The sequence below is a fragment of the Daktulosphaira vitifoliae genome, unplaced genomic scaffold, assembly GCF_025091365.1.
Source record: "Daktulosphaira vitifoliae isolate Bord-2020 unplaced genomic scaffold, ASM2509136v1 Scaffold_1, whole genome shotgun sequence".
NCBI lineage: Eukaryota > Metazoa > Arthropoda > Insecta > Hemiptera > Phylloxeridae > Daktulosphaira > Daktulosphaira vitifoliae.
The window spans coordinates 87645729-87656236 of NW_026099572.1; the positions used below are offsets into that span (position 1 = coordinate 87645729).

At 30.9% G+C, this 10508-nt stretch overlaps 1 protein-coding gene across 2 annotated transcripts; it reads right to left on the reverse strand.

Annotated features, from left to right (window-relative positions):
• Positions 1–4097: 4097 nt before the first annotated feature.
• LOC126896303 (uncharacterized) lies at positions 4098–7600 on the reverse strand. Of its 2 annotated transcripts, none has more exons than XM_050668967.1 (2): positions 7580–7600; positions 4098–6094 (listed from the first exon to the last, which is right to left on the reverse strand). In XM_050668967.1, the coding sequence occupies exon 2, from the start codon at positions 6042–6044 to the stop codon at positions 4191–4193; it is 1854 nt and encodes a 617-aa protein (XP_050524924.1). In that variant the 5' UTR covers positions 6045–6094; positions 7580–7600; the 3' UTR covers positions 4098–4190. The 2 variants fall into 2 exon arrangements, with proteins under 2 accessions (XP_050524924.1, XP_050524923.1); XM_050668966.1 differs by having other exon boundaries at positions 7575–7595.
• Positions 7601–10508: the final 2908 nt, after the last annotated feature.

The window sequence follows — 10508 nt, forward strand, 5'->3', positions numbered from 1 at the left end:
TTATAGTAGCAATTGACTCGTTACTTGAATTGTTATTCGATTCGTTATTAGAATTACTACTTGATTCGTCACTAAAATATATTTCCATCAGTGATATTAAGAATGAGAGTTTGATAATATATGAAAGGGTTCAGTGTATGTTAGTTCTAAAATTTGTATTAGTTCTATTATTATTTTGATTTCTGTTTGTGGAAATAAATACCCTCTAATGGTCTTATTGAGAATGCGATTGGTTGTATGTTGAANCCTCTAATGGTCTTATTGAGAATGTGATTAGTTGTATGTTGAATTAAATTTTTATCCTTAAAATAAATATTTTTAAAAGCTTTGTTACTATTGACTTTTATAATTGACTTATAGTCGTTTACGGAATTTAATTGAATAGTATATTCTACTTCTGTTATAAATATTTTTATTACTTCTTTAATTAAATCCCTAATTTGTGAAATGTTGGGTATTGTAGTAGCGGAGTTTAAATTCATTTAAAAGAAATTTAAAGATAAGTTTGTTCAAGAATTCGCACTAGTTCTAATGCTAATTCTATAATANCGGAGTTTAAATTCATTTAAAAGAAATTTAAAGATAAGTTTGTTCTAGAATTCGCACTAGTTCTAATGCTAATTCTGTAACAGTTTCTGGGTATAGAATACCTCTTACTAATTTTGATTCGAAAAATACTAATAAACCGTATACTTTGTTAGGTGAATATTGAGAAGCTTCTACAGTGGCTTTCCACACTAACTCAGCTAGTATTTGGTTTAAAAAGGTTCTATGTTCTATTTTAAATTCTTTGGGATATTCTTTTAATAATATTTTGATCATATATCTAATAGTTGCTCTAGATATGTCAATAGTTGTTGGACACATAAATGATTATTTAAGTATGCTGATTTAATTAATTGTAGAATTTGATAATTGTATGTTATCTTGAGGATATAAGTTTGGAATTTTGTCATAAATTTGTTCATTCGTATGTTCGTAAATAAATTTTAACGCGATTGTTATTTTAAGAATGATTGCTGATTCAGCTATTGGATAGTAATTAGATTCTGTGTAAGTACTAATGAATTTCTGAATAATAATAAATTTATTAAAATCAATTCTCATGCGGAGAGAGGTTTCCCAGAGCGAGTCTATGATTATATTATATAAATTATATTTGTTGGTAATTTTTTTGTTAGAAAAATTAATTATTATATTATTAAGCAATTCTTTAGTAATGTTTATAAATTCAGTTTTAGTAGGATAATTCATGTGTGATGTAGGTATTTATCAGAATAGAATTTTTTAATGTTTAAGTTAATTTTAATGAAATAAATATATTAATATTAAACTTGTGTGTGTAAAATTATGTTTTGTTCAAGACGTTCAAAATTAGGGACGATGGCAAGTATAGTATTTATATTGTTTTCATATAAGTAATTTAATACTAGAGATACTTTTAGTAGTAGTGTAGTTTCCGTAATAGGAAAAGAATTATTGGTATTAATAAATATGAAAAGAAATTTTTGTATTAATTGTGTTTTTTGAATATCGATGTTTAAATGTAAGGTGACTTCCCAAAGAATATCAGTAATTATAGTAAGTAAATGATATTTACACCGAATAGTGTTATTACGATAATTATTAATTAATTCTTTGTATATAAATTTGACGACAGTTATGAATTCTTTTCTAGTCGGATTGTTCATTAATACAAGTTATTATATTTTAATTAGTGATTGACAATTTGTAAATGATAGATGCGTAATACATTTTTATTTTTTTTTTATTTTATAAGAATTTTTTTTTATAAGTGGAGAAATATTAATTTTACAAATTTCTGCGTGGGTGAGAGCTGTTAGTTGAGCGCCATTTGTAATAAACAAAAAAAAAAAGAAAGAATGAAAGATAGTGGGGTGAAAAAATAAGGAAGGTAAAGATGAAGTGGTATCTCGGGGTCGAACTTTATTTATTTATTAAATAATAAAATATCCCTACCTCATTTATTCCTTTGTTTATTACGTGATNATTTATTCCTATTTTTGTTTATTACGTGATTTTTTTAGAAGTAAGACATGCAAATAAATATTCGCACTTACCTTTATTTCCTTTAGTAATTGACTGAGTTGGTTTTATGGTGATTTCTTCCTTCAGTGTTAACAGTCGTTTATACTGTCTTACATTTATTTCGATTAATTAGTATCTCTGTGTATATAAGACTTAGAAAAAGGGGTTCTCTATAATGGGACCTGCGTATATTATAATTTGTCNTTCTCTATAATGGGACCTGCGTCTATTATAATTTGTCATCTTTTTTTTATTTTCTTTAAATTCCTTTTATATTATACTATGTTTTTACTAATAATATTTTCGATGAATTCCCTACAGTCGATATCGATATTCTTAAAATTTACTCTGAACTAGTCAAAATATAATTATAAGAATATGTCTATCTATATTCAAAATATAATTAACAAGACTGTGGTGGCCCAGCGTTTCTCAGCGTAAAGCCTTGGCTGGCGCGGACAATATATTTTAATATATTATTTTATTTTCGTTAATATATTTTAAATATTATTTCAATACACCTTTTACTATCCTTTACGTCAACTGCCTACACGTTACCGAAAGGTAATTGGTATAGTCCTTTATGGCTGGCGGGTACACGCGCAGAGAATATTTCCAAGGTGTAGTTTCCTATCTTACGGACTATATATTTTATGATGAACTTTACCCGGACTACTAGCTCTAGAACTGGCTTGTCGACGGATATAGCGCACTTCAAAAATACTCTTTTTATAAGTTTAGTACTACTCTGTACCTCAACTGCCTACACGTTACCGATAGGTAATTGGATAGTCCCTTAGGGCTGCCGGGTACACAGACATAAAGTACTACTACTAATACTAAAAAATTCTAATCACAAATTATGCTTCTTCATTTAGTTCGGCACATTTAAGGCTGTTCATAAATGTAGGGCACAATAAGCTTTATTATGAATATACGATAATGTATAAGGCTATTATGCCTGTATAAATAAAATTACGCTTCTTCACTCTTTTCGGCACATTTGAGGCTGTCCAGAAATGAAGGGAATAATAATATTTAAAACCTTTATATAAAAATAGAGATAATGTCTATTTGTCGTGAGAACATTAGGTGATAATAAAAATAAATAAAAATTTGTTCCTGTGTAAAATATTAATAAATCATCTAAGACAATGTTCACCACTTAGGATGATACATATAAAGAAAACTAAGTCACAGGGACAAAATATTTACTTATACTGACGCAGATTCCATGTAAGAGAATATTTAGAGGGTAATCGTCGTAGTCGCAGCACCAGAAAATTGTCAAAGAAGTCGTCGGAATCGTCAAAAGAAGTCCCTTTTTTACGAGAAAAAATGGCTTTTTATACGCCGAATGAAGTAAGCCAGCGATCTCTATTGAAATTCCTAAGATGTTGGATAATTATTTGTGATTGGTTAATTGTGATAGATACCCTGCCGTGGGCGTAGTTAATGAATTGTAGGGGACTGGTTTGAAACATGTGTTGATAAATAGTCATTTTTATTACCCTAAAAGGGAAACATTCCTTAGATGATTTATTGCTTTATTCATATATATGTGATATTTAGTACATGTGTTAATTATTATACTACACACGTTGCCTGTTCGTATGGTATTATGGTTAGTTTCACCACTTACAATCATTTTAAAGGAACTCCTCTGATTGTGGGACAAGCTATCTCTACTTCAGACATGCGCGAAATCATACATATCTATAAAACCATATCGCATAAACTATGTTGTAACGCACCTATCTCTTACGTTACGTGAAATATTAACCACACTGTATACAGGTCGCCCAGATTTACTACGCTCATACTTTCACGGGGACAAACGATAGCCGAGAGACACTCAGCTTCATAATCCTACAGCACCAAGTTAACTCGTAACCCGTGTGAGGTAGGGCCAAAAGCTCGCCATTGCGCAAAGGACTCAGATTTTTTCGCAAGTATTTTGTAATGACTTAGCAGACGATCGCATAGAAAAACTATTTATGTTTAAAAGAAAATATTTCATAAAGAAGTTAAATGTCAAAATTGTAGTTATTAAATACATAGCATCATATATTAAGACAATTTATTTTAAAATAAAGTATATAACAAATTATAGAACTATAAAAAATGATAATAATAGAATACTAATTAGGGCAACCATTTTCGTTAGCATAGTTCATTATATCATAATTATGATTTAAAGTTGCTACATAAATGGTATTTTTACTCCATGGACATTTATTTTCATGGACGTATTTTAAACAATAAAATTCATTATTTGCAGCAGCAAGTCTTGTTGTGGCTTCGTCCCACTCACATCCTATTTTATGAAGATATTTCAGACAGTCTAAATGGCCATTTGCAGCAGCTGCACTCATTGTCCCTTCATCCCATTTATATCCATTTTCATATGCAAACATCAAACAGTCAATACAACCACTAGCAGCAGCTTCTCTTGTTGTGCCTTTGTCCCATTCACAACCATTTTCTTTTGCAAATTTTAGGCAGTCTAAATGTCCATTTGCAGCAGCTCCTCTTATCGTACCTTCAACCCAATGATATCCATGTTCATAAGCATATTTTAAGCAATCTAAATAACCAATCATAGCAGCTCTAACTATCGTACCTTCATCCCAATTACATCCATTTTCAAGAGCATATTCTAAGCAATCATAGTTATAATTAAATAAAGCTACTTCTGTTATCCTTTCATCCAAATGATACCCATTTTCATGTGTATATTTTAAACAATCTAATTGCCCAAACGCAGCCGCAACTAGAGTTATATCTTTATCGCATCCACATCCATGTTCGTGGCAATATTTTAAACAATGGACCATGCCACCTTCAATTGCAGCTCTACATGTGGCAGAATTCCATTCGCATCCATGTTCATGTGCATATTTTAAACAATCCAGATGACCCATTAAAGCAGCAACTCTTGTTGTTTCATCATTCCATTTACAGCCCTTTTCGTGAGCATATTTTAAGCATTCTAATTTACCAAAATAGGCAGCTTCTTGTGTTGTGCTTTCATCCCATAGACAACCATTTTCGTGAGCGTATTTTAAACAATCTAAATGTCCATTCCTAGCAGCAAGTTTTGTAGTAATTTCATCCCATTTACTTCCATTTTCAAAAGCATATTTTAAACAATCTAAATGTCCATACTCAGCAGCAACATTTATTGTATCATTATCCCAATTACATCCATTTTCATGTGCATACTTTAAGCATTCAAAACAGCCACTTTGTGCAGCAGCTTTAGTTGTACCCTCAGACCAATCGAATCCATTTTCGTAGGAATATTTTAAAATTTCTATGTGACCTTTTAAAGCAGCTACTCTAGTTGTGTCTTTATACCATTGGCCTACAATTTCATAAGAATATTTTAAAATTTCTAAATTACTGATAGAAACAACTTCTGCAGGTATTGTATCATCCCATTTGCTTCCATTTTCATATGCATACTTTAAACAGTCTAAATTACCGCTCGCAGCAGCATTCCATGTTAAATATTTTGCCCATTTACATTTATTTTCATGAGCATATACTAAACATTCCAGATTTCCATATGCTGCTGCTATTGCAGTCACACCTTTGTTCCATTTGCATCCATTTTCATAAGCATATTTTAAAATTTCTAAGCCTCCAGTAGAGGCACCCGCTATTGTTGTTCTATCATTCCATGGACATCCATTTTCATGTGCATATTTTAAACATTCTAAATGCCCATTTGCAGCAGCAGCTCTCGTTGTGTTTTCATCCCATTTACATCCATTTTGTCTAATATATTTTAAGTTTTCTAAATTACCATATTTTGCAGCTGCTTCTGTTGTTCTTTCATCCCATGGACAACCTTTTTCGTGTGCATATTTTATGCATTCTAAATGTCCATTTGCAGCAGCTTCAGTAATTGTATGTTGATCCCAATCACATCCACTCTCGTAAGCTATTTTTAATGTTTCTAAGACACCAGTCGCAGCAGCATATCTCATCGTATCATTTTCAATTTGACATATTTTTTCTGAATATTTATTTTCAATTGCTAANGTATCTAGTCGAAGACATTACCCTTCAAAATTGAAAAAATTTCCCTCGTTCCCCGTAAATGGGGGAAACCTCCAAAAAAATTACAAATTTAAAAATCGCTAATTTTCGAAAATTTTTCAATTTTTTTTACTAAAAACTATCATAATTTTTTCAAAAATGAACATATCAATATAATTTTTTTATATAGATACTTGATGTCTTTACCTATCATTTGGTATATTTTTTTTGTAAATTTGACCTTTTTTCTGCCCACAGTAGGCAATTTAAAATGACAACTTTTTCACAAAAAATTAACTTTTTCAACTTAACTTTTGAAAATGTTCCGGAAGGTCTGACACTTTTATATATATCTTAAGTTAAAGCTAATGTAATGTACTTTATTATGCAAAAAAAAAATTTGACCTCTGGACTTGTCTTCATGGTGAAAACGGCTACCGAATGCTATTTTTGTGTGAAAATTTTCGATTTTATAATTTACATTTTTTACTTTAAAGTGCTATAACTTTTTAAAAAATGTATGGATCAATACAATTTTTTCATGAGAAGTAGTATTTATATACATCTTTCATTGAATATACTTTTTTTTTAAATCGGACCATTTTTCTTAATACAAGGGGATTCAAAACTTACCAATGCATATAGAAAGTAGAACTTTCTCAACTTAATTTTGGAAAGCGTTCCGGAAATACTGACACTATTATATATATCTTAAATTAAAGCTAATGTAATGTACTTTAATTTAAAAAAAAAAAATTTGACCTCTGGACTTGTCTTCACGGCGAAAATAGCTACCGAATGCTATTGTGTGAAAATTCTGGATTTTATTTTTTACATTTTTAACTTTATAATGATATAACTCATTGAAAAGTGTATGGATCAACATAATTTTTTTATGAGAAATAATATTTTTTAATAATCCCTTACATATATCTTTATTTTAATCAGGATATTAATAAGGAACCAGTAGATCAAGTAGCTTTTGGAATAAANTTAATCGAGATATTAATAAGGAACCAGCAGATCAAGTAGCTTTTGGAATAAAACACCAATTTTTTTAAAATTAAACACTATCTAAAGATTTGCATCGAAGCGTTTATTTTTGATAGTGATTTTAATCACTATCAGATATCACTATATTTGATCCAACTATGCCACGTCACCACTGTGCCGCGACCCCCCTGTGCTGGGTTTTTTCAGTTTTTTTTCTAAAAATTGACATAAGTTATTGAAAAATAAACAAATTAAAATAATTGTTTTTCTATATTGTAACCTCAGATATTTCCCTTTCATTTGATATAAATTTTATGATAATTTGACAATTAACTTGCTTACAGGAGGGGAATTAAAATAGCAACTTTTTTTTACAAAAGTCGACTTTTTTAACTTAACTCTGAAAATAATTTTGATATTCTGCGTTTTTAAAACATTTTAAATTAAAGCTTATGTTACTAACTATAAATTAAATATATATATACTTTACTGAACCAAATTTTTATGCTAATTTCAAGTCTGAATTTAGATTTTTTCTATCACCCATGAAAATCGCATGAAAAAATTAATTTAAAAAAAATTATTATTTCAAGTCATTACTGACGAAAATATAATAAACAACAATTAATTAAGAAATAATTGTAGCATTCTGGCTCGGATGTCATTTTGATGGTGGTTAGAATCTTTAACTCGGTCAGTAGCGCTCAGATGCAGTCAGTTATTGCTAGAGGTTCTCATTATGTTCAATTTCGATCAATCAATTTACACTCTGTTTTTCTATCGTAGTATATACAAGAAGTGATCCACTGTGTCTACATTATAATGCATAAAAAAACAACCTCTATTTATTTCAGAGTATTATTGGAAATATCAAGGTAGGAAACTAATAATTCCACTAAAAATATATAAGGTTTAGAACCAAATTTTATGAGAGTACTCATACTTATGCTAGGAAAAGTGTCAGGATTATGTTTGTGAAATTTATATTTGAGGAGAAAGTGCTGAATAAAATAAGAGCCTATGTACTACATGTGGGATGTAATGAAATAGAAAAGGATGTATTTTGGAGAGAGATGGATGAGGTGATGCAAGGGATACCTGGATATGAGGATGCGGTGATAGGTGGAGATATGAATGGACATGTAAGTAATGAGAGGAGAGGATATGAAAGAGTACATGGAGGGCATAGTTTAAGTGAGAAGAGTGAGGCTTGAGAAAGAATCCTGGACTTCGCAATATTATATGATTTTGCTGTGGTTAATAATTATTTTAGAGAAAGGGAAGAACATTTTATAACTTGTAAGAGTGGGTGGAATAGATCACAGATTGATTATTTTATGTGGAAGAGTAAAGGAATGTAAAGTTATACCAGGCAAGAGTATAACTGCATGGCATAGACTGATGGTAATGGATTTTTGGTGTACCGGGAAAAGAATATACAAATAAAGAAGGAACACGGGAGAAAAATCGAAGATCCGGTGGTGGAAACTGAAAAGGGAAAATGAAAAAGAGTTTGTCAAGACGGTAACAGAGAGGACAGTGTGGAATGTTGAAGGAGACATAAATGAGGCGTAGAAAAGATTTGTTAGTTGTGTTAAGAATATTACAAAGGAGATTGTTATTGAGAGTAGGAGTAGAATGACAGGAAACAAGTAAACCTGATGGTGGGATGAGGACGTTCAAAAAATCATAGAAAGTAAGAAAAAGCAATTTAAAATATGGCAGAAGAGCAAAATGAGAGATGATTGGATGGAGTATAAACGCTTGTTCAAAGAAACCTAGTGTGCAGTAAATAAGGCAAAGTTATAGGGGTATGATGAGTTGTATGATAGGTTAGGAACAAAGGAAGGCAAGAAAGAAATCTATAGACTTGCAAAAATAAGAGAGAAAAGGACTAAAGATTATTATTATTTAAGGTGTATAAAAAATGCTGATAATAGGGTACCTCGAGTGATGATAATGTGAAAAAAAGGTGGAAAAGAGTATCGAAAAGAGACGTTAGAGGATATTTCGTGAAATGAGGGACTAGTAGATTTCATTAGTGAGAAAGAGTTTTGAGAGGCTGTGGCGTCAATGAAAAAGAATAATGCAGTGGAGCCAGATGAAGTGCCAGTAGAAGTATGGCAAATATTAGGCAGTGTGGGTATAAGGTGGTTGAAGGAACTTTTAAATAAAATCTTCCAATTTCATTTGGAAAATTCCAAATGAATGGAGGAATAGTATAGTGGTGCCGATATTTAAAGGTAAAGGTGACATACAGGAGTGAGAAAATTATAGAGGCATAAAACTTATGAGTCATGGTATAAAAATTTGGGAAATGGTAATAGATTTAAGAATAAGAAATGAGACATCGGTATCTAAAAACCAGTTTGGATTTATGCCTGGTAAGTCAACAATGAAGCCATTATTTTGTGTGAGGCATCTAATAGAAAAGTTTAGGAAAAAAAAGAAAAAGCTTTTTATGGTATTTATAGATTTGGAGATAGCGTATGATAGAGTACCGAGAGAGGTTCTAAATTGGGCATTNTAAAAGATCGGAAATCGATTACAAACTATCAGAACGAGATAAGAGAGCGAACACAACGAACATATGTGTATACACAATGACTGTATTAGTTATTACTNAATAGAAAAGTTTAGGAAAAAAAAGAAAAAGCTTTTTATGGTATTTATAGATTTGGAGATAGCGTATGATAGAGTACCGAGAAAGGTTCTAAATTGGGCATTAANTAATAGGAGAATAGGAGTCCCGAAAAGGTACATTAATATAATAGAGGATATGATGGCACTTGTACTAGGGTAAAAAGTGTGGGAGCAGTTTTGTTTTAAGCCCTTACTTATTTTCTGTAGTGATGGATGAAATTACTAGAGAAATACAAGGAGAGGTGCCATGGTGCATGTTGTTTGCTGACGATATAGTGTACATTGGACAAAATTAATCAAAGGTTAGAGATGTGGAGATCAGCTCTTGAAGAGAAGTTTTTAATAATAAGTAGGAGTAAGACAAAGTATATAGATTACGAGTTTGATAAAGGAAAATACAAGGTAGGTGAAATAAGGAGACCAGTGACAATAGGTGAGGACGTGATTGGAGAGGTGGAAAGTTTTAAGTATTTAAGATCAGTTTTACAAATGAGCGGTGGTATTGACGAGGATGTAAGACACAGGATTAAGTTGGGGTGGTTGAAATGGAGAGAAGCGTCTGATGTCTTATGCGATAAAAGAATTCCAATGAGGCTGAATGTTAAATTCTACAAGACTGTAGTGAGACCAGGTATGATGTATGGTTCAGAGTGTTGGTTGGTTGATAAGAAAGTAGAGAAGACAATGAGTGTAGAAGAAATGAGAATGCTTAGATGGATGAGTGGAGTGACTAGAGAAGATAGGATAAGAAATGAGCATATAAGAGGGAGTATAAG

Excerpts from the sequence above, each read along its gene's own strand:
- LOC126896303 (XM_050668967.1), bottom strand. The coding sequence starts at position 6,044 with ATGAGATATGCTGCTGCGACTGGTGTCTTAGAAACATTAAAAATAGCT.